Below are 27987 nucleotides of genomic sequence, written 5' to 3'. Positions count from 1 at the left end.
TTCATGACTAGAGATGCAAGTGATGCAGCCAAACCTCACCCTTATCCCCAAATGCTATCGCCCCTGGTTAAGAATGGCTTATAGCCAGGACTAAAATGTGCAGAGACCTATCAGCATGGGACCAGTGTCACATCAGAGCTGGGAAGTATCTGTGACAGCTTCAGGCAGGAGGGAAGAAGCCACCCTCATTAGGGTGGCAGCTAGGTGTCTTGGACTGATGGGGAGAAAAGGATACAGGCTGAAACCATACACTCAAAAAAAAAAAAAAAAAAACCAGCATCAAATTTAAAATATATTTTTTCTCTTTAAATGATTTTTTTTTTACCATTCTTCAGGGGATACCCCAGGGAGAGGGACCCATAGCCAGCTGTGTCTCCTACTGCCATTCTCCCAAGTAAGCTTGGCACAGACTGGGGAGGGGCTGATTCCCCCCACAACACTAATACCTCTTTCATACAAGGCAGTGGAATGAGGGACAGAAGATCAGCCCCTCCCCTCCACTTTCTGGCACAGAGGGAGAGCAGTTACACTTAGAAATATATATATATTTTTATATATGTCTATTTATAAAAATTTATCACACTTGATCAGAACTGTCCCCCCACCCTTTCAGTTGACCCCAAGGGAACCAGATACTAGCCCTGGGGCCATTCCCTGGGCCTTGCTCTCTTGATGCCTCTCTGGCCCTGGGCCTGCTGATCAGTGTGAGGTAGAACTCAGAATTATTATCCACCATGTTCTGCAAGGAACAGGCCAGCTGCTAAAGAGCAGTGCCTCTATCCACAGTACCCTGTGGGCTCCTAACCCCCATAAATCCTAATGGATGAAGGGAAGCACCTCCCACCCACAAGTCCCTGTGGCCTGAGCCAGAGTCAGATCCTGTACTGCAGCCTCTCTCGAATTGCCGGATCACTTGCGCCTGCCAAAGATGGACTTCTTCCCAGGATTCTTGTTGCCCACACTTAAACCGATGAGGAGCCGGGCTTTCTCCTCCTCTTCCTGCTGTTGCACGTTGAGGTCCGATTTAGTTTCTAGCTTTCCCCGGACCTCAGACCCTGCTGCAGGCTTCAGCCTTAGCTTCTCTTTGATTACCTGATAGGTTAGAGAGGAGTAAAAGGGAAGGTAAATATTAATGCGGCAGGCAGAATAAATCAAGTGGACCAAGTCAGTAAAGATTTATCAAACTTACATGAAGGCACAATGGGGCAATTCAAATTATAAAATGATCTCTGCTTTCAAGAAGCTTACAGTCTATTAGAACCCACGCTAAACATGAAGTTGTGCCAGCCCTCACTTCCCTACAAATCAACAGTAGTTAACATATATACAACAGTCAGTAAACATTCAGTTTAACCATCTGAGCAAAGTCATGGAGAGGACAGGGATAAAAGTCACTCACTTCATTCACCTGCCCCTTTCCCAAGGCTGCTTGTTAATACATTCATCTTACAATGAAATGCTCCTGAGCAGAGGATCTGCTTGCCAGCCCCTGCTAACCAAACAGCCATGAATTCTGCCGGGATACCTGGGCAACCAGGGCTTTGCGGCTGTCCCTCTTGACAGCCATGGCAAAGTCTAGCCATGTCCATGTGTTGTTGTGGTACTCCAGACAGGGCAGCACCAGGTTAAGGTCACCCCAGTCCACACTGTTCTTCTCACCCTGCAAGAGGGGGAGGGAAGAGAAGAGAAAAAAATATATCAGTTGCCAGTTTTAGTCCAAGCCAGTACTTGAGTCCAAGTCTAGTACCTTCCTGCAGCAGCAACCTACAGATACCTATTTCCCCTTATCTCAGTCTGGTACTGATTCCTGAGGGCAGCAGAGGGAACAGCAGATTTGTCACCCACAGACAAGCTTCACAAGCTGAACTATCTCTGTTTTTAATCTCTGATCTTATGTGGTACCGTTCCCACACTGTTCTAAAAAGTGCTGGGGGGGCTTCCCTGGTGGCGCAGTGGTTGAGAGTCTGCCTGCCAATGCAGGGGACACGGGTTCGAGCCCTGGTCTGGGAAGATCCCACATGCCGCGGAGCAACTAGGCCCGTGAGCCACAACTCCTGAGCCTGCGCGTCTGGAGCTTGTGCTCCACAACAGGAGAGGCCGCGACAGTGGGAGGCCCGCGCACCGCGATGAAGAGCGGCCCCCGCTCGCCGCAACTAGAGAAAGCCCTCGCACAGAAACGAAGACGCAACACAGCCAAAAATAAATAAATAAATAAATAAATAAAATTTTAAAAGTGCTGGGGAAGGGCGGACCTTGTAGCTGACGCACAGTGGAACCTGTGGGATCTTTATGTAGATGAAGGAGTTGTTCATGGCAGCTCGCTCTTTCATCTTGTCAATATCATCCACAGGGTGCTAGGAAAGGAAGGAAAGAAGAGTGTGCCCTGAAGCCATCACAAGAAACTCAGGACCCCAAACATCTCCATCTCCTTTCACCCCTGGAATAGACTCAAAGGAAACAGAAAGAAATCCCCAGCCAGGCCAAATAGAGTACCCCAAGATCTCCCATTTTTCTATCATCAGGGGCATGTCTGATACCTCAGGTGCTTTGCGAAAAGACCTTCTGACCCCAGAACTCCGATTCAAGCCCTGTGCCACACCCTTCCCAGGGCCCAGTGGTGCTGCATCATCTGTTGCAATCAGTTGCCGAGGCTTCACCACTGGTATTCCTATAAAAAAGCAAGTACACTAGCTGTTGTCCTCTTGCTGAAGGTTCAGCTGTCTCTGGGGCTGCTACCCCAGTCTTCTGGAGCTCCACCATTAAAGTTCTCACCAGTAGTCACCAGTTTGGACTTATCTTCTTCATCACCGACCTCGTCATCTTCCACACTTCGTCCAGGAAAGAAAAAGCCCATTATTCTATGGAAGAACTGGTGTGTCAGCTGGATGGTGAGAGGCACCACATTTACCTAAAGAGGAAAAAGGCTGAAGAAGCAATTAAGCTCAGACATCATCCCTCTGTTTACCTACCCCTAACATAACAACCCACAGATAGTTTTTAACTGCCTTTTGTTCCTGTGTCCCCAAAGGACTGTTTACTAACCTCAAAGTGCTCCTTAACAGAAATACCCCCAACGGGGGGCCGGACTTTGCTGAAGAGGCGAAGAGCTAGCTGTCGTCCAGACTGGCAGGAGCTCTGGGGCCGCAGGACTACCTGTAGAATAAAGAGTGATAAATCAACCCACAAATCCTCTGCAGAGGAGAGAAGAAGCAATGGTCTTGCTAAGCTGGGCAAGCTTCCACCATCTCAGATCACATTGTTTCCCACAGTAGGTTTATGTGGAAGGGTCATTGCAAATGCCCAGTGTTAGGAAGCATGTGAATGGGCTAGGAATAGGGAAATAAGACTTACCTTATAGACAGCATTGGGGAGGAGGTTGTTCATAGTGAACCAGCCCAACTCCAGAAGATGTTCTGCTGTGTCATCAGATTTATTCACCTATAAAGACAGATTTGCACCCCCAACCCCAAACCACTATAATAAGCCTTTCTCAGGAGCTTGCTAGAGTACTGCTACATATATCATTTGTTTTCATGGCCAGGGCACTAAGTGCCTGCAGTACTTTCCAGTCACTGTGACATTCAAAAATGGTCTCGACTTATTTCCAAATGTCCCTGGGGGGTTGGAAGAATAATGAATAATGTCCTGTCCTCCATGCCATGGGTAACTGCAGGAAAGCTGAATGCCAATATAGAATTAATGATTCTATTCTAAGCTGGACTTGGAAGATTACTTCCCTCTGAGCCACATTTCTAGGGATAACCTTATTCAATGAGGGAAGCATTTGATCAAGCTCATCTATATCTGTATTGTTTAATATTACAAGCAAATGTGTATGAGCGGCACTCTCTGCTCATGTTTCTATCATTATTAACAACCATTAATACCATCATTAACAGTCATATAATAATCAGTCCCTTTTTGTTTATCTCTTTTTGTGAGTTAAGACTCCTGAGAAAGGTCAATGCCTCTCAATACAGCTGTCTTTGTGTGACTGTATATACCCAATACCTTGCTGTAGAGGAACCGCTGCAGCTCCAGTTCAGCAATTCCCAGCTGTCCATCTTCCTCTGTCAAGCGCCATCGTGCCTGAGCAAAGTAGAACTCAGTGCGGCGGACCACACTCACATCTTCTTGCTGCTTTCGCAGCTCCATCTTGTTGGCCTGCTGCAATTGGAAATCCTTAAAACACCTATAAATGGATAGGAGGGTCAAAGCCAATAGGGGCAACAGCATTTGGGTTAGGGGTGGGGAGGAGTGCCCTAGAATGATGCAGGAGGTAAACCCAGAGATGGACCTATTCTAGAATAGCTATTCCCTAAATTTTTTCATTGGATTTGTTGCTCCTCAAACCCTGGGCCATGGGAGCACAAATCCCATCTTTAGTTCTACAGCTTCTTGAAAAAGTAGTCTGTTCCTACTAATAACCCCTATGTTTGTATCTGCAATTGTGTTCCTTACTGATCAACTTCAAGACATTTTATTTTTAGTTTAGTTGCACAGTATCAAGGCAACAAAAATGATCTTTCCGAACTACCTGTTTTTCTCCTTTCCCCGGAGGTACTCTAATAAGGATCCTAAGAAAGGGCTCTCCTGTTCTCAACCTGTTGGCCAAGTCCAACAAGACTCATTCAGGAAAAGGTGCCTGAATCTACTACATCCGCCTTTGATAATACACACTAGACCTAAAGACTTATCAGAACACGGGCAAAAGAAATTGACTCCAGCTGGGGCACTGGAAAAGGGCGTGGAAAGAATGCTGTGGCACCTGATGAGGATATTAAGCTCTTCACTTTCCAGCTGTAGATTGGCCTTCTCCTGGTTTAGCTGCAACTGAAGCTTTTGGTTCAGGTCAAGCAGGTTCTCATTCTTGCTGTCATCCTGCAAAGACTAGGGAGCCAAATAAGGAGAAACTGAGAGATTTCCCTTGTCCTAGGAGACTTCCCTGTCCTCAGATTGCCCGAGAGACTACCTTCATGATAGAATACATCTGCTTTTCCAGCTGCCGTATCTGGGCCACATGCTGCCGCACAGCCTCCTGTAGATGTAATATGCTGCTGCGCTGCTCCTCAGGATTGCTAGAGATCTCAAGCTGGAACCTGACCCGCTGCTTCTTCTCACTATGCTCCTAAAGGAATGGAAAAGGAAATGAACAATAGACAAGTCTTGTAGTAAAGTAAAACAGAGAAAGGAACAAGAAATGATGATCTCTTCTGGAAAGCTCAACCTTCTCTCTCACCATTAGTGAAAGTATGTGGTAAGCCAATGCAGAAGATTTGGCAATGTGGATTTCACAATAAGCCAGTCCCACAGGATAGGAATAGAGGTGGGAAGTGGGAAGTAGTCTGTTGTTTTCAGAGGTATGTAAGTGACTGAGTAAAGAACTGACCAAGAAAAACAAGTAAACAACTCTACAGTCTTAGGGACACTCAGACCTTTCCTAGATAACTAAAATTTCAACTGCTGCTGCTGACTAAAACAGGATGTACTAACCACAAAGCCCTTTTTCAGTCTGAAGCATGGCTTTTCTTACTGGACCCCAAATAAAGCACAAGGTCTGGAGATTCCTGTGAGACTAACTGGCATTCTACAAGGGCCCATACTCACCTTCCGCTTGGGTTCTACATGGAGCAGCAGGTTGTTGACGATATCCAGGATCATGGCATACTGAGCTGGGTTTGTGGAGATTTCCAGCTCATGATGGATGAGGGTGAAGGTATCCACAGCCCCTAGGTAATTGTTAGCAGCTGAATAAGAGACTCAGTTTCTCCCTAAATGTCTACCCCATCTCCTAACCCATATCTAGAACCACTTCTTTTTCCTAACCCCCATAAAAGGTCTTGGTGAGATATGCTCATGGGTAGAAATATGTGCTTATTTCAGAGTCAAACAATATCCATTCATTCCAGTAAGTTTTTTTTTTTTTGGCCGTGCCTCACCCTCGCAGCATGTGGGATCTTAGTTCCCTGGCCAGGGATCCATCCCGCACCCCTTGCAGTGCAAGCGCGGAGTCTTAACCACTGGATCGCCAGGGAAGTCCCCCATTTATTCCAGTTCTATTCTCTCCTAAAAGAACTTAAAAAATGTAACGCAAAGTGAAATGTTAATGCCCTATGCACACTGGGACTCTTAGTAACACTTCTGCCTCAAAACCACTAAGGAAATAACTACTTTCACAAGTTCCCTAGTCCCCTCCTAAAAGCCTTTCAAACCCTGAATACCTTCCTGCTTCTTTAGGAGATCTTCCTTTTCCTGGTTCTCATGAACCTCAGGTGGCTTAATCTGAGTTGCCAGCTCAGGATCAATGTCATGGCTGTAACTAATATAGTACATTCGGCAGCTGCAGCGTGAAATGATCCGCTGGACTTGCTGGGCTTGTTGCGCCTCAGCTGGCTGGTTCCAATCTGCGAAGAGGTAGGAAAGAGATAAGAGAAAGACATTCTCAAAAGAGGTATTCTGAGAGCCTCCCAGCTATGCGTGATGTCTAGGGAACTCCAGACACTTGCTTTCAACATAGCCTAACACAAAGTGGTCCTACTCCACATATATTAATCTTACAAATAGGAAAGGAAGTGAGGCCCCTTAAGGATGCATGTCTGCTCCTAACCACATAATGGGGGAAGAGGTGAGAACTGACCTGTGGTAGTGGTAACCATGCCTCCCACTGCCTGCCCGCTCTCCATCAGCTCCTGCACAGAGTCCAGACTACGCTGCCGGTGCTCCTCAATATTCTTTACCTGAAGACAGAGATACAGGCACCTTTAACTCCTGGGGGACCAGTAGCTTGTCCTGCACAAGCTCCATTATATACCTCCATTATCTCCACTATACAAGTTTAACACTATCTAGATTTTCACTGCCTGGAATAGCTTGAAGAATCTCCCAGGGTAAAGGACATATGTCCCTCTCTCCTGGCCCAAACCACCCAAATTCTGCAAACCCAACTGAGTTACATGCACGTTTTGCCAGGCCTCAGGCCAGAAAAATACAAGCTAGGTTAAAACCAAATCACATCCCACCTCACACCCATTAGGATGGCTACCATAAAAAAATTAGAAAATAAGGCAAGGATGTGCAGAAATTGGAACTCTGTGCACTGTTGATAAGAAGTAAAATGATACAGCCACTGTGGAAGTTCCTCAAAAAATTAAAAACAGAATTGCTCTATAATCTAGCAATTCCACTTCTGGTTATATACCCAAAAGAATTGAAAGGAAGGTCTCAGAGAGAAATCTGTACTCCCATATTCATAACAGCATTATTCACAATAGCTAAAATATGGAAGTATCCCAAGTGTCCATCAATGGATGAACAGAGAAGCAAAATGTGGTATATACATACAATGGAATTCAGGTTTAAAAAGGAAGGAAATTCTAACACATGCTACAACATGGGTGAACCTTGAAGGCATTATACTAAGTGAAATAAGCCAGTCACAAAAAGACAAATATATATGATTCCACTTATATGAGACACCTAAAGTATATATGTGTATATATGTATATATATATAAAAGAGAGGTATTTAAGAGTAGTCAAAATCACAGAGAGAGAAAATAGAATGGTGATTGCCAGGACCTGGGGGAAAGGGGAAGTGGGGAGTTATTGCTTAATGGGTATAGTTGGTTTTTCAAGATAAAAAGAGTTTCAGAGATGAATGGTGGTGATGGTTGTACATTATGAATGTACTTAATACCACTAAACTATACACTTAAAATGGTTAGGATGATAAATTTTATGTTATGTTTCTTTCTTTCTTTTTGGCCGCGCTGCGTGGGATGCAGGATCTTCGTTCCCCAACCAGGGATGGAACCCTTGCCCCCTGCAGTGGAAGCACAGTCTTAACCACTGGACTGCCAGGAAAGTCCCTTTTTTCTTTTCTTTTTTTTTTTTTTAAATGTTTATAAATTTTATACTATGTATATGTTATCACAATTTTTAAAAATGGAAAAAAATCAAATCATGTCATGGGGAAAAAAAATTCATCAAAACCAATGACTTCCCACCCATTTTGGTATTCGTGTGTTTGTGTTCTTGCTGTTTTCTGTCTTCAGACCATTGTGACACTGTTGCCATGGGGGAAGGGAACTGAATTCTTTGACACTCTCTGCCAAGCTGGAGTCAAATTGAATAGAATGAGTGATATGAGAAGAACATAAACAATCTGTCAAGTCACAAAAAAATTCATATAGGAAAGGCAAGATCAAAGTCTTTCCCACCTAAGCCAAGGACATTCCACTCTAATGCTAATATCACAGCCTGAGAAAAAACAAGTTCACTTGCAAAAGAACGCATGCCTAAAAGAAGCAGAGGCCCAGAAAATGCCAGATAGGGAGATCTTGCATAGTTCATCCTGCCTATCTTTGCATGAGTAGTTACCGCCTTCTGTGCCTATCTCCTGAGACTACTGGTAAAGGGTACTGCTTGCCTAAACTACAACTGTAATATACCAGCATGACCTTTCATATTACCAACAACCTGACCCTTACTTGGCTTGACATCTGATTAAATGCTTATTACCTCATATAACTTATACTTAGGGTTGAGCCTTAAGGTCATTGGAGTAAGAAGTACCAGCCAGGGAGGAGGGAAGAGGGATTAGCTTTATCCCCATTGAGTAGAATGAAAAATGAAGTATTCACATTGGTCCTAATCAGATGTAGCTGGATCCAATAACTCATCTGAATGTACCATGCCCAGCACAATGTGGACACTTAACACCGGTTAAATAAGTAACCACAATGCAGAATATTGGCTAGGTACATCTCATAACCATTAGATCTCCCAATAAATCTGATGCAATTATATCGTAGAAATTATAGTACAAATTTAGTTTTACCAAGATGCTGAAAAGAAAATTTATAGCTTAGTCCCTGCCAACTGCTCACAATCTCACCTTCTAACAAAAACATTATCTTGACATACACTAAGACTTCCCCAAACATACTGACTTAAAAAAATAAGACTGGGACTTCCCTGGTGGCGCAGAGGTTAAGAATCTGCCTGCCAACGCAGGGGACTCGGGTTCGAGCCCTGGTCCGGGAAGATCCCACACGCTGCAGAGCAACTAAGCCCGTGCACCACAACTACTGAGCCTGTGCTCTAGAGCCCGCAAACCACAACTACTGAGCCCGCGCGCCTAGAGCCCGTGCTCCGCAACAAGAGAAGCCACCGCAATGAGACGCCCGCGCTCGCTGCAACTAAAGAAAGCCCGCGCACAGCAACAAAGACCCAACACAGCCAAAAATAAATAATAAATAAATAAATAAATTTTAAAAAACAAATAAATAAGACTACTTTCCATCTGAATGAAGCTTTGTATTTTTCAAAGTACGTTCTCATTTGATCCTTTCAACAGTTTTCTGAGAGTGAAGTATTAACTCAATTTTACAAATAAAGGTGACTTCCCAAGGGCTCATGGCTACTAAAATAGCAAAGGTGAAATCAGAACTCACATAATAACCTGCCTCCTAGACAAGCAGTCTTTCTATTCAGCCTTACCGATTTGCTGAAACAACCAATCATCTTCATAAGAGAGATCAGAGAAAGGGCAGATAGAGAGCTTATCTAAAATTCTCAGACTTACTGCCTGTTTTTTTGGCTGCCTGCTGATTAGTGTGATCTTATTAATAGGGGTCAGCAATTTCAAAAATAAAAAAGTTCCAACCGATTTTATTCTCATGTAGGGAAATGAGAATCTCCCTTGCAATGAAATAGAATAGTATGAGATTTGAAAAACAGAAAAAGCACTATGTGTTCACAGATCACAGGCCAGAGACTGCCAACAGTTTCTACATTCAAGTGTTATCATCAGCCTCATTATTCTGCTAACCTGGTAGCAACAGGTACTGTCAGGATCTTGCAAGCTATTTTGGTGAAAGGGGCCAACTATGGAAAACTGGAGATACAATGGGCCTTCCCAGCCCTGCTGACTAACCTCTAACCAGAGCTGTCGGCCATCCTGCTCAGTGGGGCTGCTTTCAGTGGTGGCAAAGTACTGCATGCCATCCAGTAGGCAAGTCCAGGATGTCTTTTGCTTCAATGTGTCACCATACCAGGCTGGATGGTGTTGGCACTGCAGCAGCTGGGCTTTGGCAGCTGACACAATGACACAGCCTTCTGTCTCTGCTCCACGAAGAACCATCTACGCCAGAGACAGAAGCAGGGTCACAGCACCAGGGCCACAAAGAAGATGGAAGGTTAGTGAAAAGGGCCTGTACCAATGACTGCAGCTGGGTCTAATTCTGGCTTACTGAGTGCACTCTACTGGCTTTTAGTAATGGAAGTGATTATCCATGATACCTGTTAGAAAGAATAATTTTTTGGAGCTCTACCCACCTATTCTTATTTAGAGGTGGGAGAAGGTAAACACATATGACTATGATCTAGCCCTATCTTTGGGTACTCTAGTAAAGAGAAGGTACCTGGCAGTTGACCAGTTCAATAAGGCAGTTTCGGTTATATATGTCATCCGTCTGGCAGGCAGCAATGCCACACAACTGGTCACTCACACCTGACTCCTCTTCTGTGAACACTACAAACCTATCTGTCTCTTCAATCAGCTTCTGCAACATGTAGGCACCTGGCAGAGAAATATGAAGTGGGGGAAAAGCCACAGAGTCAAAGGGATAGAGAACACATCCAGGGCCAAACTGATCTTCCTTCGATTTCTCTAGAACGTATTCTCCCCAACCTGCAACTCCAGCCCAGCCCACTCCACCCCTTGACCCCTGGGTAAGGGTTGTCATTTCATTTTCCTTCAATTTTAATAAAAGTAACAGATTCCCAAGAGAGACTTAGAAATGCTATGTTAAGTGGTAGCATTCCTTTCTCTTAGGCATATCCACCTCTGAATTACTCTAGGATCTTTTTTCCTTCCATTTTGTTCCTTCTCTTTTTCATTTCATATTGTTTTAAATGCTATTTGTTTGTTGACCACTCCTTTCCACATAAACCACTCCCTTGCCATCAGTGTCACTGTTCTCCTAGCTCTACTGCTTTCTCTGATTATGACTTTAGATCCTCTACCTTCTCCCAGGTTTTAGAGATAAGTATATCCCCTAAGGTCTATCCTTGGCCTGTTCCCTTTTCTTTTTTCTAAAGAGTTTGTCCAACAGTGTTGTGGTTAAGAGCACAGTCTCCAGAATTAGACTAGTCTGCCTGTGTTCAAGATCCTATCTCTGCCAGTTACTTGATTGTAACCTTGCTTGCTTTAACCTCTCTGTCTCAGTTTCCTTGTGTGTAAAGTAACAGTAACTATCTAATATGGTTGTTGAGAGAATTAAATGGAATAATAATATATAAAGTATTTCGCAGGGTACCTGCCACACAGTAAGCAACTATTATCTCCTTGGCATTAACTCTTAGTTCTATGCTGAAACTCCTAAGTCTCTACCTCTAGCCCTAAGCTTTTAGATCCTCATTTCCACCTGTTTTTTAGACATTACCTAGAGGTACTACTTACACCACAAACTTAGCATGTCCAAATATGAACTCAACAACCCTGTACCTCCCCAAACCTGTTTATTAGCCTCTGGCTCTCCTAGTTACCATCAGGCCAGTCACCAGGCTCAAAGCCTCAATCATTATCACTTTATCCCTATTTTAACTCCCTCTTCCAACCAGCTGCCAAATCTCTTACACACATAATAACATTTCTATTCATCCCCTCATCTCGCCTCTACCTAGTTCAGGCTCTCCTTTCCTCTTGCTGAGACACCATAATAGTTTCCTAATTTGTCTCCCCCACCTCCAGTTTCTTCCCAGTCCCCCACACCACTGCCAGATTTATCTTCCTAAAAGTAAGATTCTAATGACACACCCCTATTCAAAAACCTTCAGTAGTTCACCACTGTTTACTGAATAAAGAACAAAAACTCCTTAGCCTTGTATTTTTGATGGTCTACCTGCAGTTTTCCCTTCCAGCATCTTCACCTGTAGCTATACTCTATGCCAACCCAAACAGACTGTTCACTCTGCTCTGAACATATTGAGCTTGACCAACTCCACTCCTTTTCAGGATGTTCCCTTTGCTTTTAATGCCCTTGCTCCTCATTTCCACATGTTCAAACAATACTAAGCCTTCAAAGTCCAGCTCAAATGCTACTTCCTCAATAAACCCTTCTCTGATTATAGTCCCTCCTTCACTACAGTCAAGAACAGCTCACGTATTCTTTAATTTCTCTCTAGCGGCATTTATCATTTTTCACCTTGTTCTTAAATTCACCATGAACTTGCATTCCTCTGTACTTGTTATTCCCTCTCCCTAAAATGCCCTCTTTTCTTTCTTTGCCTATCAAACTCCTACTCATCTTTTAAGACCCATCTCAATTATATTATCTTCTCTGTGAAGCCTTTCTAGACTTCTCTATGCTGATTTAAATACTTTCTTCTTGAACATTCTTACAAAGCGTCTTTATGAGTCTCCCCGCACCCCCACCCCACACTGTGCTGCACAGCATGCAGGATCGTAGTTCCCTGACCAGGGATCGAACCCGTGCCTCCTGCAGTGGAAGCACAGAGTCTTAACCACTGGACCACCAGGGAAGTCCCTCATGACTCTCTCTTAGTTTCAGAGCTTCCCCCTCATCTTTACATCCCTAATGTCTACGGTCATGTCTGGTACATTATAAACCCTCAGTAAAGCTAAAAAGTGAATCTATGAATGAATGAGTGATTGATTCAGTGAATGAATGAACCAATCTTAGCTCATCTAGAGATGATAAACTTGTTGAGTCAAGTAAAATATCATATATTCTGTATCTCTCACTAAACCCAGCACAGTGCTCTGTGCCTATTAACTACTCAATAAACATTTATTGACTGAACAAATTAATTCATCAAAACACAAAACAATTCTCTAATCCTTTGTTTCTTTTCTTTAGTCATTCTAAGTCATCACTCCTTCCTGATCCTCTTCTCCTGGCCAAAGGACCAGACAATTTTTTTTTTTTTTTGGCCACACAGCGCAGCATGTGGGATCTTAGTTCCCCGACCAGGGACTGAACCCGTGCCCCCTGCAGTGGAAGCGTGGAGTCTTAACCACTGGAGCGCCAGGGAAGTCCCATGGACCAGACCCTTTAATGCCCCCCATCACTGCTGTGTAAGACTTAGGTGGCCTAATACGGAAAAACAAGTTTCCTCTTTACACACAGATCGAACCAGTCATAATTTAGTCCTTCTCAAACTCCTGTCCAAGCCCACATACATATTCTAAACCTAACCCTATGGAGTCTCGTCTCCCCCAGCTTACCTCCTGAAGACGCCTTATCAGGCTGTCCACTAAAGCTGGGAGTGTTGACAGGAGGTGGGGCTGGGGCGCTGGTCGGGACACTCTGCTTTGGCTTTTTGGCTGGCATCTGGGGATCAATCTTTAACCCCTTCAGAGCCTCAGTAGAGAGATTACGTTTGAGTACAGCTGCCTTTTTGTAGCCATCATATAAACCAAAGGCAATGTCCCGATTGGTGGTTGTCCAAGAAGCCCGTAAATCTACCAAGTGCAGCTGATGTGTGTGAAAGGCAGGATCCCCAACTCGAGTAGAGAGCTCCTAAGAAACAGGAAAAGAACCTCAGAGTAGCATGGAAATTCCCAACATTCCTCCTAGACCACAAATGCAGAGATAAAAAACATGCTTGTTGAGTAACAGACCTGTTCTGAGGGATACAAGACAACCCTAGAGAAAGAAAACCTAAGTGGTCTTAGTGTGTGCACTAGATTACACTCTGACTATACCCACTGTATTTTAAATGACTCAAAGAACTCAAATCCTTCCTTAATTGTGTGTGGGGGGGTGGGGGGACCACCAAATAAGGCACTAGAAACAAAAAGTTTCACTCTACTTCCTGAAGAGCAAGAGACTATCTTTACAAGGAGAGGGAAAAAAGGAATTTTCAAAAAGAGGGATGCTGATACTAGTGAATGCATCATAAAGTAACAACATATATGATTCGAGTGTAGTTAGGAACATCACCAGGGACTTAGCGTGAAACCTACTGCTATGGACTGAATTGCGTACCCACACCAAATTCGTATGTTGAGGCCATAATCCCCAATGTGACGGTATTTGGAGATGGGGCCGTTAGGAGTAATTAGGTTTAGATGAGGTCATGAGGGTGGGGCCCTCATGACAGGATTAGTGTCATCATAAGAAGAGACATCAGAAAGCTTCCTGCTTTTCCTGCCAGATGAGGTCACAGTGAGAAGGCAGCCATCTGCAAGCCAGAAAGAGAGCCCTCACCAGAACCTGGTCCTCACCAGGACCATGCTGGCACCTGATTTTGGACTGCCCAGCCTCCAGAAGTGTGAGAAATTTCTGTTGTTTAAGCCACTCAGTTTATGATATTTTGTTATGGAAGCGTGAGCCGACTAAGACACCTACTGATACAAATAAGGCAGTAAACAGAATGTGTCAGGCGGTACCTCCTCAGCCGTGCGATTGCTGTGCCGTTGGTAGGTAAGGGAGGACAGGCTCAGTAGGTGGGTCTTTGTTACCAAGGCATCAAGGCAGTGGTCAGCATTCTCTTCAGTGGGCGAGGCCATCAGGTAAACAGTCACCTGACTTAAGTCACTAACCATCTGGGTCACACTCCAGTCAGAGATGAGGCGCCGCATCACTGTGCCTGCTGAGAAAAAAAGGCATACAGAGCCCATGCAAACCCGTACAGAACAGTGTGGGGCAGGAAGGGAAGGGAAGGGAACCGAGAAAGAGAAAGAGGACAAGGAATAGGCAAGGACAAGTGGTGGGAGCCTTTGATCTTACCTTGAGGTATAAGCCGCTGAGTTCCCCGAGTGAAGACGTGGCCCTGACTGCACTCAATTTGGATGCCACGTTGCTGGGCGAATGAGGCCCAATAATGCACCTGGCAACAAGAGAGCATAACACTGAATGAAGGATGGCATCAGAGAGATGATTCAGAGACCCGACAAGAGAAAACAAGAAAACTAGAGAAGGGGAACAGAACTGCAGGTATCAGTAGCACTGTCAAAGCTGACCTGCAGCTGGGGAAAGAGTGCAGTATAGGAAAGCTGCTTGTAGTGCTGGCCGAGTTTCTTCTTGCTGGGTTTCAGGTTATTGAAGAGCTTTCCCCTACAAATAGGCCTTGTGACACTAGTCCAAGTTGCCCAGAAGTTCTGCATCCAGCGCAGGGTGCTACTATACAGCAGAATTCGGGGCTGGGATATTGCTGCAAAGGAAACAATAGACATTTCCTAGCTGTGGTTAAAACACAGAGACGAAGCTAAATCCTTCCCTAGCTTCAGGTTTGAGAGATTTAAAAACCCAAACAGCACTCAAGCCTCACACTCAATATCCCCAACACCCTCTCCTTTCAAAGACCCAAGCTCTCTACTTTCACCAATCCTCTTCCAAAAAAAGATCTTGACCCAAACCCTCCTTTGCTCTTTTCCTATCCCCTCTCCAGAGGGTCAAGCTGAAGTCCTTGGTGTCTTAAGTTCATCCTCCCAAGCCCTTCCTCCCCGCTGCCCCAGATCCAAGCCTCACTTCCACTGTGCCGAGTCAGATCCATCTTGATGGAGAGATTGAGGTTCTCAGAGCGAAAGGCCCGGTAGGAGTCATGAAGCTGGCCCAAGGGCACCTCAGGCAGGAACTCTGGGGCCCGTAGAGTGACACCATGGTGATCATGGGGGTTCCCATGACAAAGCCACTGCAGGTCCAGTGTCATGCAGAGGTCAGGCAGGTGAAGGAAGCAGCAGTCATCATACCTGGCTCACAACAGAGCCCTGGCCCTTAGTGCCCTGGTCACTTGCAGCCCCTCGGCTCTTCCCCTCTCCCCCCACCCTGAGTCCCACACCCTGTTGAGGCCCCATCTATCACTCCACTCACTTAGAGGCTGTTCTCACGTTGACATCCAAGTCACCCTTGAACACAAACTGACCAGGTTTCCAATGAAAAGACAGGTGGTTCCACTCCCAGTGCATATTTTCAGTTGTGTTGTATGGATCCTATAACCACCCCAAAAACTTGGTGAGATATGAAAAAAATGTATCACCTTCACCTCCCAAATCAGTACCTTTCTCTCTTCCCCCATGTGCTGTACAAGCCCCAACCATACCATCCTAATAAGAAAACAGTTCCTCTGGACCCCTCACCTCAGTAGCCAGCTGGTGCAGGTTTGCCTGTTCAATGTCCATGTGCCAGTCCCCATGGAACAGAAGACGGCTCTTGTCCCACCAGGGCAAGGGTGGGCTGGGGTCAGCTGAGGGCTTGGTCAAGAGGTCCACAGATTGGCCAATCAGTGTCCAGGCTGGATCCCAACACGGGCCCCATACCACTGTGTACTGGAAGATTTCCGCTGGGGTAGAGGAGCAAAGGGTACAGCCTGCTATACAACTTCATCCCTCTCTTCTGCCTTCACTCCAGAAAGGCCTCAGCTCATCTCCCACCCCAGCCATCACCAACATCTCAGTCAAATCATTTGCCCTCCTCTACTCACAGTGAAAGTCGTGATAGAACTTGAGTGGGGGCATGTTCCTCTCCACTGCCACGTTACCCCATGGAAGCCCCAAGTGCAGGATTTGACGCCGACGCGAGCAAGGCTGACCGCTCTGCTCGGTGCCCACAAGTCGACCCATCAGCCGCCAGTCACGGATCTCAAACAAGTACCGGGGATAGTCTCTTATCCGAACTGTTATTATAGGGAGGATACACACCGGCTACTCAGGAAACTGTCTTAGCACTCTCGGGCACTTTTCCCCCCGCTACTATTTTTACTCATCTATTGATATTTTACAAGATCAACTGAGAGAATAAGAGTTGGCAGTCGGCAGCAAGGCTGAAAAAGTGCACGGAGACCCTGAGCAGACAGTGAGGGGAATAACACTGAGATCCAAGAGCCGCACTAACCCTGAAGATGACTGTGTTAGTTGTACCTTTGTGTTTAGCCAAGCGGTTTCAGGGTGAAATTCAGGAACAAAGAAAGGGAAGAGGAGTCCACCCATCCCACTCCACCCACCCAAAAACAGCCACATTTCCCAATATAACTGAGCTCCTCTGTAATCACTCAAAGAGCTCCCTGGAGCTCCAAGGGCAAACACTAGGCCCTGAAAATAGGGAAGTACTACTTACCCAGAAATGTCTTGACACTGCACTTGAGCATACGACACCACTGAATGACAAGATCTACTCCCTCAACAGGAAAAGGGCTGCCTGGATCAAGCTCTCGAACCTGCTCTACCACACGCTCAGGCCCATGGAAGGAGGCATCTGCCAGAGCCACCAGCTCTAGCCCTGCCAGGCTCCAAGTGAGCAGTGCCCGGCGCATGGGTGTGTTGCCATAGAGACGACGGGAGCGCTGGATGTAGATTTCGATGTTTTTATGTTCCAAAGAGGCATAGAGCTCCTCAATTTTGCGGGCAGGCAATAACTCCCCATGCTGCTTCCGAAGAGCAGCCACTTTGGCATCCAGCAACTGCAGCCTTTTGGCACTCTCCTTACTTTCATCCTTCATCAGTTCATAGTTATCACGAAGTTTCACCTCAAAAATGTCATCCAGGAAAACCCATGAGAAGTGCTGAACCTTCAAGAGTAGATCAGGTGGGAGGTGGGCAGAGCTTGGAGAAGCCTGAGAACGAGTTCCTCCATGCAGTCCCTTCAGCCATTTCTGAACTCCCACAGCCTCATCCAGAGTTCGAGAAAAATCATACTGATAAGGAAACTCCACTGAGACTGAACCCAGGGAAAGGAGCCAAACACGGTTCCGGAGGGTCTGTAGCACAGGGAAGGGGTTCCGGTGGAGGATCATCTCCTCCAGCTCAGGCAGCAGCTGCACCTCCACCTCCTTGAAGTTGAAGATGCTATTGCCATCGAACCCAGCAGCCAGCTCTGGGCAGTAAGCCTGCAGTGAACCCCCGTGCCGGCTCAGAGACACACTCTCTGCAGCCAGGGTAATGAACCTGTCCTCAGCTACAAAAGCTGTCAGCTTAGCTGTGCTTACCTCTAGCGTCAGGCTTAGTAGCCGCTTTGGGGGAGAGGACTCAGGGGGACAGCCTTCTGGCTCACAGGCAGTCTCTGGAGTCTCTAGGGCAACAAGTGGAACAGTCTCAGGAAACAGAGTGGCTCTTAGTAGGTCTCGGCACTGCAGGGTGGCCAGGATATGCTGGTACAGGTACATGTGATCTGGAGGGCTCCACAGTAAGGTCAGCCCTGCACCACACTGAACCTTTACAGAGCAAGAGAAAAGGATCTATCAATTACAATGTCCCAGAACACAAGAGACGCAGGAACTATTATACATGCACACCTGGCTCAAGAACCATCTCCACTCAGAAGTCTTTCCTGAGTAATCACGTTAATTACCCCCTTGCTTTGCTCCTCTTTGCACTAATATGCTGAGCTAACAGTTCTTAACTTATACTTACAAGCACTTACACTTTTTAAGTCCTCCTCAACTGGATTCTAAATTGTCTAAGAGTAGAGGCCATGTATTTTATTTTATTTTTTAAGATTTTTTTTTTTTTGATGTGGACCATTTTTAAAGTCTTTATTGAATTTATTACAATACTGCTTCTGTTTTATGTTTTGGTTTTTTGGCTGCAAGGCATGTGGGATCTTAGCTCCACGACCAGGGATCAAACCCACACCCCCTGCATTGGAAGGTGAAGTCTTAACCACTGGATCGCCAGAGAAGTCCCGAGGCCACGTATTTTAATTCTGGTATCTACCACAGTACATCCAGTATATACACATGTACTCAATAAGTTATTTGGCTTTATGTTTCTGCTCATGAGTTATCTTTCTAAAACAACCACACTCTGTAAAATAACCATTGCAACAATTAACTGGAAAATGTTTCATGCACTGATTGCACCTTGATTTCATTCTTAAAAAGTATAAAGAGTACTGGTCACAGAAGTTAATACAGCAATGGACCTATGGGAAAGTATGCCTCAAAGAAGGGAGTAGAGACCTTGTCAGCTTGAAAAACAAAGTCAATTCTCAATAGTTAAGCACAGAAAATTTAAATCCCAAGACAAAAAAATTCCTTTGAGTTCCAGTCTCTGAAAAGCAAACTCTTCAGTTTCCAAAGGAAGCTGAAGTCTGATGAACAGGAACATATCCCACTCTCCCCTCAAGAGGGCCTTACGTCTGTCTGATACTCTGCGGAGGAAGATATTGGGAAGCCTCTCAAAACTTTCCAGTGCCTCCATCTTCAGATCTCTTCCAGTCTTTTGATGAGCTGAGTGCTTCAGTAAAATGATACCAGATCGTGACCTTTAAAAGCCCTATATTTTTCAGATATATGCACTGAAATCTTCACAGTTGAAATTATATGTCTGGTTTCTGCTTCAAAATAATCCCAGAGCAGAAGGCAGGGATGACTGCTCAGAGTTTAGCTAAATGAGGTTGGTCATAAGTTGGTAATTATTGAGGCTGGATATGGATGCATGAAAGCTCGTATATTCTCTCTAGTTTTATATATATTTTAAATTCCACATTAAGAGTTAAAAATGTACAGAACAAGGGCTTCCCTGGTGGCGCAGTGGTTGAGAATCCGCCTGCCAATGCAGGGGGCACGAGTTCAATCCCTGGTCTGGGAATCAATCAATGCCGCGGAGCAACTAAGCCCGTGCGCCACAACTACTGAGCCTGTGCTCTAGAGCCCGCGTGCCGCAACTACTGAAGCCCGCGCGCCTAGAGCCCGTGCTCCACAACGAGAGAAGCCACCGCAATAAGCAGCCCACGCACTGAAACGAAGAGTAGCCTCCGCTCACCGCAACTAGAGAAAGCCCGCGCGCAGCTACAAACACCCAACGCAGCTAAAAAAGAAAAAAAAAAAAAAAACAACAAGCCAGGAAGAAAAGAACAACCACGAGGTGTTATATTTCTCATAGGTGAGTTTCACAACATGACTCAAGACTGGAAAATGCTCTAAGCCTAGGAAAAAACCAACCTGACTCCACCTCCCCACAGAAGCATTACCTCTAGAGAGCGGATGCTGCTGTGATAGGTGATGGAGAGCATGGAGAGGCTGAGCACTGGAGTGGGGATGTCAGGAGCCTTACAACAGGGCTGCATCTTCTCTGTGACCGACTTCACCAGCGCAAGCACAAGTCCTTGAACACCCACGGTGGAGGTTTCAGCACTTCCCAGGACGGTCAGTGTGTCCAGTCGGATCTCTGAAGCACCTAACATCCAGAAACCATGTCAGGCTTGGTTCTCAGCTCTCAAATGGCAACTTTAGTCCTCACTCTCTCTCCTTCCTTATTCCCTTCACCCTAGCTATCTTTACTCCCCACACCTTCCTAACCTCATTTCTCATGTTTTAGGGAAGTTTTTCCTTTCCCATTTTAACCTAACTAGATCTGGCAGGGCCAAAGAAGTTCCCAAACTCCTACCAATTCCCCACAGGTATATCAGTTACTCTCTAGAACTAAATACACAAAGAAATAAAAAACTAACTGCATCTCATTCTCTTGATATCAAAGCTGTCTTTTTCTTATACATCTTGCTATTTATAAACCCTTAAGAAACATCAAGAAGCCCAATAGTTATGCAAGACCTTCCAACATTTCATGACTCTAATTTAGAAAATTTTCAAATAATTGGTTTTATTAAGTGAGAAGGAGCAGCATAATCTGCTTAGGTTACAAACTACCCACTTCAGTATGGATTTCCTGTGCCACTTACCAACCAGGGCAGAAAGGGTGAACAAGTTCATGTCCTCCACCTTCAAGTCCACCTTCCACAGTAACGACACAGATTCCCCAAAGGAAGATTCCCTAGAGACAGCTGACTTCCCAGATTGTGGGCCCATCAAGGACAATATCCGAGAAAGACACTGAGCACAGGTATCTGATACTTCTACCTGCAGTCCTCGGATGGTACAATCAAGAAAGAGGGTATCTGACTGAGTGCTGGACAGGCCCAGAGGCTGGTTATAGCTACCCTAGAAAAGAAGCAGAAGGACTCCATCAGAAGCATGCCAACACACAGTTGCGTAACGCACTGATGCACTGTCTGCTGCCAAAAAAAGATGCTCAGTGCTCTAAAGCATGGCAGGATGAGGAAACTTCACAGGCTACTATTCACCAAAGTCCCCACCTACCTGTAGTGTGAAGGAGTCCAGGACAAGCGCCTCACCCCAAACATGCATATTGGGTGGGTGGGGTGCCCGCTGAATGTGGGAGTCACTGCCCACCCGCCAGCAGAGGTGGTCCACAGTCAGGACAACCCGCTGATGGATACTCTGTGGTCTCAGGTGTTGGTAATCTGAAAAAAGAAGGTGGGAGAGAGGAGTTCTTTGGAGCCACAGTGGCCATCAATTGGGCCCAGCTCCCCTAATGAACAGATTCTTGTTCCTCTTCCATTGCACAGCCTTACCCAGAGAGATGGAATTGAATCCCAAGGCAAAGGGTGGTGTATCTCCAAGCTGAATGGAAACGTTGACATTGGAGATGGAGGTGCTAAAGATGATAGGAGCCAGGATTTGAGGGAAGGTTCTGCATAGGGATAAGACATCACTGTTTGATAAGGAAAGAATTGCAACTTCCTACTATAGAACAGATTCCTGAACCTCTCAAAAGACAGGGTGAGTTTTGTTGTGATTCTTAGGATGGGAGGCAACTAGAAAAAAAACAGACTGAATTCATCAGTTCACTCCCACTCCCAGTGATAATCCACAGAGACTTATTAGGTTGAACCAGATGAAACTGCCATTTTCGTAGATCAAATGTGATGAAATCAGTATATCTTATGATTTAACTTACTAAAATCAAAAGCATCGCTTCCGAACTGACCTTAAGTTCTCTACGCAACACGATGCAAGTACTACACAGAGAGAGTCATGGCTCTGCTGACATGATCTGTCACCTTATAATCTAAGGCAGACGAGATATTGTTTATCATTTAAGTTCAGTTCAACAAATGTTCATTTTGTATAACAAGGAACTGTGCTGGGCATTGAGGACATAAAAACAAAGAGGACGTCGTTTTACCGCCAGAGTCTAGTCTAATGGGGAAGATATATAAAATTGGTTTGCTACTGAGTCTGGGCTACTGAAACTGAAATTTAAAAAGCTCAAACGATCAGGGACTTCCCTGGTGGCGCAGTGGTTAAGAATCCACCTGCCAATGCAGGGGACACGGGTTCGAGCCCTGGTCCACGAAGATCCTACATGCCGCGGAGCAAATAAGCCCACGCACCACAACTACTGAAGCCCGTGCGCCTAGAGCCTGTGCTCCGCAACAAGAGAAGCCACCGCAATGAGAAGCCCGCACACCACAACGAAGAGTAGCCCCCGCTCACCACAACTAGAGAAAGCCCAAGCGCAGCAAAGACCCAATGCAGCCAAAAATAAAAAATAAAAAGATCAAACAATCAAATACATATTTAACACAAAATGCCACTTTAGACCAAAAAATCCAAGAATCCACCTGATAAGATGGTGGCTGAAAAAGATTACACTGACCTTTTTTTCGTTTGCTTAAGAACAGATGAACTAGACTCTTGGGTCTCCAGGGCTAGCATGTGCAGCCAGTGAGAGAATTCCAGATGCCGGTAATGAATGATACAAGTGTTCAGAACCAGGGAGGCTGCGAGGTCAATGGTGGTCACCTGGAAATAAGAACACCAGAACTGTGGGCTTAGGTTTAATTTCATTAGCTCATGATGCGACGATGCATGGAGAGAGAAGAAAAGGAATGATTCTTGGTCAACACACCTGCACACTAGCCTTGAGGGAGTTGAGGCAGACAATGCGCTGGCGGCTCTGGGACAGCAACAACCCATCTGTAAGGGCAAAGGGCAGATCAGAAGGAAACACTGGGAGGGCAAGAGGTAAGACTAGGAGAGAGTAAGAGGCAGGCAAGGAGATGAACAGAAGGTCACCAACACTATTTTCTTTCAGTATGTTCCCACCTCCCCTTCCTCGGTTACACTGATATTAAATTAAGAAAACCAAGTGGGGCATTGGGGAAGAGTGTGTCTGGTCCTCCCATTCTCTCTCAGTACCAGTATCCCCACCCATGGACCTTTCAGAAGGAGTTCAGTGCTCATCTGTGCCATATCAGAGTTTGCTGTGAAGCTTCGAAGGGGCAGCTGATCCTCATCACGGTGGTACAGGAAATGCAGCAGCTTCAGTGTCCAATTGAGGTGCCTGGACCAGAGACAGACTCTGGCTTAGAAATATGTGGGATGCTATTCTTACTCCCTTTATCCCCTCAGACAAGCTCAGTGCAGCTACTAGGCTGGTTATGGAGACCCCAGCACATAGCTCCAACTATCACTCTCCACACTTCTGTGTCAGGAGAGATCTCACCTCTTTTGACTATTCATGGACAGCACCACACTTGTGATCTCCATCTTCACCTTGATTTGGTCTGGCAGCTGCTGAAGGAGGTATAGGCCAGGCAGAGTTGGCTCAGCCAAGTTCTCTATCACCTCTGGAAACATGAATGAATAAGACAAGAGCCATCAATCCTTAACACTCTTAAGTCTCCCAACATGCTGTGCCCTCTTTGGCCAAATCCTCCCATATAAAGTAGGCTAAGCAAACGCCCAATCTTAGGTCATAAGGCAAAGATCCCAGAGATCCAGGCACTTGCTGTACTTCCTTCCCCAGAGTCTAAAAAACAGTATGGAGAGCAGGTTGTTACCTGAAAAGAATATGGACTTTCGGGCCAAATAATTTAAACCCCATTTTCACTACTGACTAGCTAGGTGATCTCAGTCAAGTAACCTATCTAATCTTCCTAGGCTTCAGTTTCCTCATTTGTGAAATGCTAAGGAGTTAGTATGGGAACATATACAAAACACATAGTACAGGTCTAATTCATAATAATTACCCACTAAATGTTAGTTCTTTCACTCACCACAAGCAAATGCCCTATTTCCTCTAGCTATCCTCAAAGGCCAGGGTCAAAGGCCATGGCAACTAACAAATCACACCTGAACAAGTGGTGAGACCACTATATCTTTTCTACTTCCAAAATAACCCGAGAACAGGGAAGCTAAGAAGCTCACTGACTGGGGCTTTACCTGAACAGGGAACAGGCTTGGATGCCAGGCCTGGGCCCTGGCGCAGCAGCTGACTATGGAAGAGGCCCTCATGCAGTTCAGCATGGAGTGTCCACACATCCACAGTGATCGCCTTCAGCTGCCGGCTTCTGATGCCCACCTCTAGACACAGCTTTAGGGCAAGTGAGAGCTCCGCTAGACAGGTGTCCTCCTATAGGGAAGATACTCCTCTAAGGTGTGAACGTGTAGGGAGCTTGGGATCAAAATGCTGTGATCTGAAACACATCCTTGAGGGAACCCCATAGCACACAGAATCTAGAATGTAAGCCCTAAGCTCCTTCATACCTCATGCCCAGAAGAAAAGAAGGCATCTGAATGACCATGGCGTACTCACCAACTGGCCACTCTTTAGAACTTTGCTGTTGATCTGACTTAGGCTCACCTCACATTTCAGCCTGGGAAAGGAAAAAAATTAACAGCACTTGGCCCCTTTCCTCACCATTTACCTTCAATCAAGCTTTGTTGGCTCGAAGGCACAAGGCAAGCATAAGTGCCTAATCTTACTCTCTCCTCAAATTACACAGAATGAGAACTTGACACCTTGATAAGAAAGCCCTGACATCCACCCACCCTAAAACAACTATAAGGCAAGAATGGGACTAGCAAACCTTCTACCCAGTGCTTACCTCTTCCCATCACTATCCAAAAGAAAACTGCTATATCTGATCTGAATATGCCACAAGGATTCAGAAGTAGCCACCTTGAGAACCATGATGTTTATAGAATCTACATGAATGGAGAATAGCTGAAAAGAAGATGCAAAAATGAACGATAATTAACATCAAGGCAACGTCCTTCCTTCCCAGTGGAAAAAGAATAAGAGGCAGCTCTTAGTATTATGCCTCAAATACAGTAAAAAAAATCCACCCATGACTCCACAGCCAGCCATTCCTACTTCAGTCCAGGAAAGTGGGAAAGTAGTCTCACCTGGCAGAAGATCTTCAATAAGGATGGGCTGAAGGACAGCTCCTTTTGGTGCACCCCAGTACTCTGGGAGAATGGGGCAAACAGGCCAGAAACCTTCTGTAGGTCTGTTCTGATACGTACTTCGCCAAAGCACAAGGCCACATAGTGTCTGCCCAGAAGAGAAATCGCACTGCCATCAGGTCCATCCCTTCCATAGCAGTCTCTTCCCCGCCCTCACATTCACTTTCCCATCCTCCCTAAAAATGTAGCTCAAATCATGGAAGACAATCTCATAGTAGTTATCCATATTTGTCCCACAGAACAATAGCTTCAAGGCTAATACAGAGACATCAGCAAGAACCCACTTCCCTCCTTGGGCTGTGAGGCCTCTGTAAAAGAATCTCATTCTGCAAACCGCAATCCCAAAATATTCCCCAGGAGGAGAGTGAGGTGATAGGGTACTCACGGCAGATCATGGCTAAAGAGTTTGCTGGAAATCCACAGGCTATCAATTTCCTAAAACAGTGTGGGAAAAAGCTTTGTACACTAGCTGCTAGGCAAGCCAAGAGCAGCTTGACAAGATAGGAAGGGGTCTAAGAAGAGGAGGAAGTGCTATAGCCCTTCCACTAAATATTCTCCATCCCATTTCCACCAGCTTCTCTCCTCAGCACTATATCCTGTTCCTCTAATGACACTGATTGAACTTGTTTAGTATTTCTCTTTTATGGATATGTTGCCCTGTTTCCCCTCTTATATTAGAACAGTAAGCTCTTCTACTTTCTGTTATCTTTGTTCTGTGCTTTACTTCTATATCTTTCATACATGCCCTGGACACCCTGTGCCTTATAAGCATTTATAAAAGAACAACTTGCATCAATTCCAGTGTTCCCAAACTAGCTCTAAAATCATCTTGGCAAAGGGATGGCAAGGCCGGGGTTAACTAAGAAAGCCACCAGAATATTTTAAAAAAGGAAATTAAAAGTTGAAATTCAGTTGGATCAACCCCACATACATTCCCAGGAAGTTTCCTAGGACTCACCACTGTTTGCTGGTGCTGCTGAAACTTAAGACTGACATTTTGAATCCAAAAAAAGGAGCCAATCTTTAGTTCTGCCTGCAGCTTCCGCTGACACCACTTGGTGGCCAACCGGACCACAAGCCACCTGCAGAAAAATCCTTGAGTTCATAGGACCCTCTCCCAGTTATTGCCTCCCTCACCCCCTGCGGGTCCTAGAAGGCCTTGCAAAGGGACATGAACTGGAGGTGGATCTTCTTGGCAACACTCCTGTCTCCCAAAACACCACTCTGTCACATACATTCAGCCACGATGATCAGGACCCTAGCCCCAGAGTGTCCCCTCCACCCAGATGAAATGAGACGAACTAAACTCCACCATTTAAGTTGGAGACACAAAAAAGCAACCCCTCAAATCCTCAGGAACCCCAGAGGTAGAGAAAAGAGGCCCCAACAGGAGTCGAAGTACAGGCATCTGTGCCAGATGTGCCATCACATAACCCGCAAAAGGTCTCCTTCTCCGCCCTCCAGACAGGTGTCTGCGAGAAGGCAGTGCGGGCTCACATGCCGCTCTCCCTGGGCAGCCAAACCTGTTCCGGCTCCCCAGGGCGAGGCTGCAGGTGCCCCTCGCGCTCGGGGAAAGGGACGTTCAGGGGCATGTGCATGGGGAAAGGAAAACCAGCCAGCCGGGCCCCCTCCTCATTCACACCCCTATCCGCTCCCCAATCTCAGCATCTTCTCAGGCCTCGCCCGCTTGCTCAGTCTCCCCCGACTCTCGGTTCCTCCGCGCCAGCTCCAGTCGTACGCCCCCGCTCGACCCCTCCCCGCGTTGCGCGCCCCCTCCTCAGCCCCTCCCCCTCCGCTGCCCGCGCACCTCCTCCAAGACCCCGCGCACCTCCCCCAAGACCCCTCCCCCTCCCGCGCGCCTCTTTCCAGCGCGCGCCCACTCCTCGGTTTCTCTTCCTTCCCTTCCCGCCACCCCCCAACACACGCCGTAGCCGGAATCCCCTCACCGGCCTAAGAAAAGGGCGCTGAGCGCAACCAACAGCAAGGCCAACAGCGCAGAGAAAAACAGGGGCATTCCGGCCCCGGCCCGGCCTGGCTCCGGCCCCCGCCCTGCCGGGGGCGCCCCTCCCGCCCCGCCGGCTCCGAGCTGCGCCGCCGCGGGCCGACCGGCAGCACGCGCAGGGATGGCGCTGGGCGAGGAAGCGTTGGCGCGCGTGCGCCCCGCCCCCCCACAGCCCGCCAGCCAGCCAGCTGTCTCCCTGCCGCGCCCCGCCCGGCGCCCGCGATCCAGCGGGGCCGACCGGCTGCGTGCGCGAAGTTGAAGGTGTGGCTCCGGAAGGAGAGCGATGGGGAGCGGCCCTCAAGCGGACTGACACACAGGCCCCGCCCCCGGGCGCACCCTTCGGGACCCGGAAAAGGGGAGCCGGGGGTTTGCCAGTGGCCTGGGCCTGAGCCCGCTCCCTGGCTGGCAGTGGACTTGGCTGGGTCGTTTGGGCCACGGAGAGTTCCACTTTCAAAGCAGTTTCCCGGAGTAGTTATAGAGTCTGCTTGGCCACCTAGGGCTCATGCTGAGGCTACTGCGGAAGTTATACCCTTGGGTCACACGAAGTAGTTATCCTGTCTTATTCGAGTCTTGTCTGAACATCATTAAGGAGGAAACCAAGCGGTAATTAAAAGGCCTCAAAAATCCCACCTCATTCCATCCACAAAGGAATGAGTTGCACCATTCTGGACCCTTCATTGCAGTTTTCAGTTTCTACTGTGAATAGCACAATCTAGGCACTGGGCCAGGGGGTATTACATAAGTAAAGAATATTGTTCTTGCTCTTCAGCAACAATTTATCTAGGAAGCAAACATAATTATATGAAATAGAGAATTCAGGGCCAACTTTATTTTGCCTATTTCCTTCTCTGTGAAGTCATTGGACAAAGATTCCTTCCAACTCTAGTATAGTGATGTTAATACAGTACAATCTAAAAAAATTATTTAGCTTCAGATTCTTTGACATACTTATTTCAAAATAAGTAC

The 27987-nt window shown here is 46.3% G+C and overlaps 1 protein-coding gene across 6 annotated transcripts; it reads right to left on the bottom strand.

Moving 5' to 3' along the window:
* Positions 1 to 279: 279 nt before the first annotated feature.
* Positions 280 to 27081, bottom strand: BLTP2 (bridge-like lipid transfer protein family member 2). 6 transcript variants are annotated; one of them, XM_061176600.1, is made up of 39 exons: positions 26966 to 27081; positions 25978 to 26101; positions 25405 to 25454; positions 24960 to 25107; positions 24659 to 24777; positions 24367 to 24427; positions 23994 to 24183; positions 23275 to 23398; positions 22988 to 23112; positions 22678 to 22745; positions 22426 to 22571; positions 21338 to 21456; positions 21063 to 21226; positions 20645 to 20903; positions 19937 to 20142; positions 17084 to 18176; positions 16452 to 16643; positions 16108 to 16310; positions 15842 to 15960; positions 15500 to 15720; positions 14992 to 15182; positions 14759 to 14858; positions 14419 to 14621; positions 13252 to 13546; positions 10424 to 10581; positions 9937 to 10143; positions 6638 to 6737; positions 6222 to 6404; positions 5608 to 5729; positions 4973 to 5128; positions 4769 to 4890; positions 4012 to 4192; positions 3352 to 3438; positions 3043 to 3153; positions 2773 to 2908; positions 2538 to 2668; positions 2253 to 2354; positions 1526 to 1660; positions 280 to 1092 (listed from the first exon to the last, which is right to left on the bottom strand). In XM_061176600.1, exons 1-39 carry the CDS (start codon positions 27031 to 27033, stop codon positions 910 to 912), a joined length of 6702 nt encoding a protein of 2233 aa, XP_061032583.1. In that variant the 5' UTR covers positions 27034 to 27081; the 3' UTR covers positions 280 to 909. The 6 variants fall into 6 exon arrangements, with proteins under 6 accessions (XP_061032583.1, XP_061032585.1, XP_061032584.1 ...); XM_061176602.1 differs by having other exon boundaries at positions 4769 to 4881; XM_061176601.1 differs by having other exon boundaries at positions 14419 to 14618.
* Positions 27082 to 27987: the final 906 nt, after the last annotated feature.

This window comes from Eubalaena glacialis, chromosome 19 (assembly GCF_028564815.1).
Source record: "Eubalaena glacialis isolate mEubGla1 chromosome 19, mEubGla1.1.hap2.+ XY, whole genome shotgun sequence".
In the NCBI taxonomy this organism is placed as follows: domain Eukaryota; kingdom Metazoa; phylum Chordata; class Mammalia; order Artiodactyla; family Balaenidae; genus Eubalaena; species Eubalaena glacialis.
This window is presented reverse-complemented; position numbering and strand designations above follow the sequence as displayed.

What these genes read in the sequence shown, in the direction of transcription:
- BLTP2 (XM_061176600.1), bottom strand. Translation starts at nt 27,033, where the DNA reads ATGCCCCTGTTTTTCTCTGCGCTGTTGGCCTTGCTGTTGGTTGCGCTC. An exon ending in TGGACTCCTTCACACTACAG is followed by an intron (nt 20,904 to 21,062) that starts GTAGGTGGGGAC and finishes CTTCTTTTCTAG; the next exon opens with GGTAGCTATAACCAGCCTCT. An exon ending in CACCCTTTCTGCCCTGGTTG is followed by an intron (nt 20,143 to 20,644) that starts GTAAGTGGCACA and finishes TCTGGATGTTAG; the next exon opens with GTGCTTCAGAGATCCGACTG.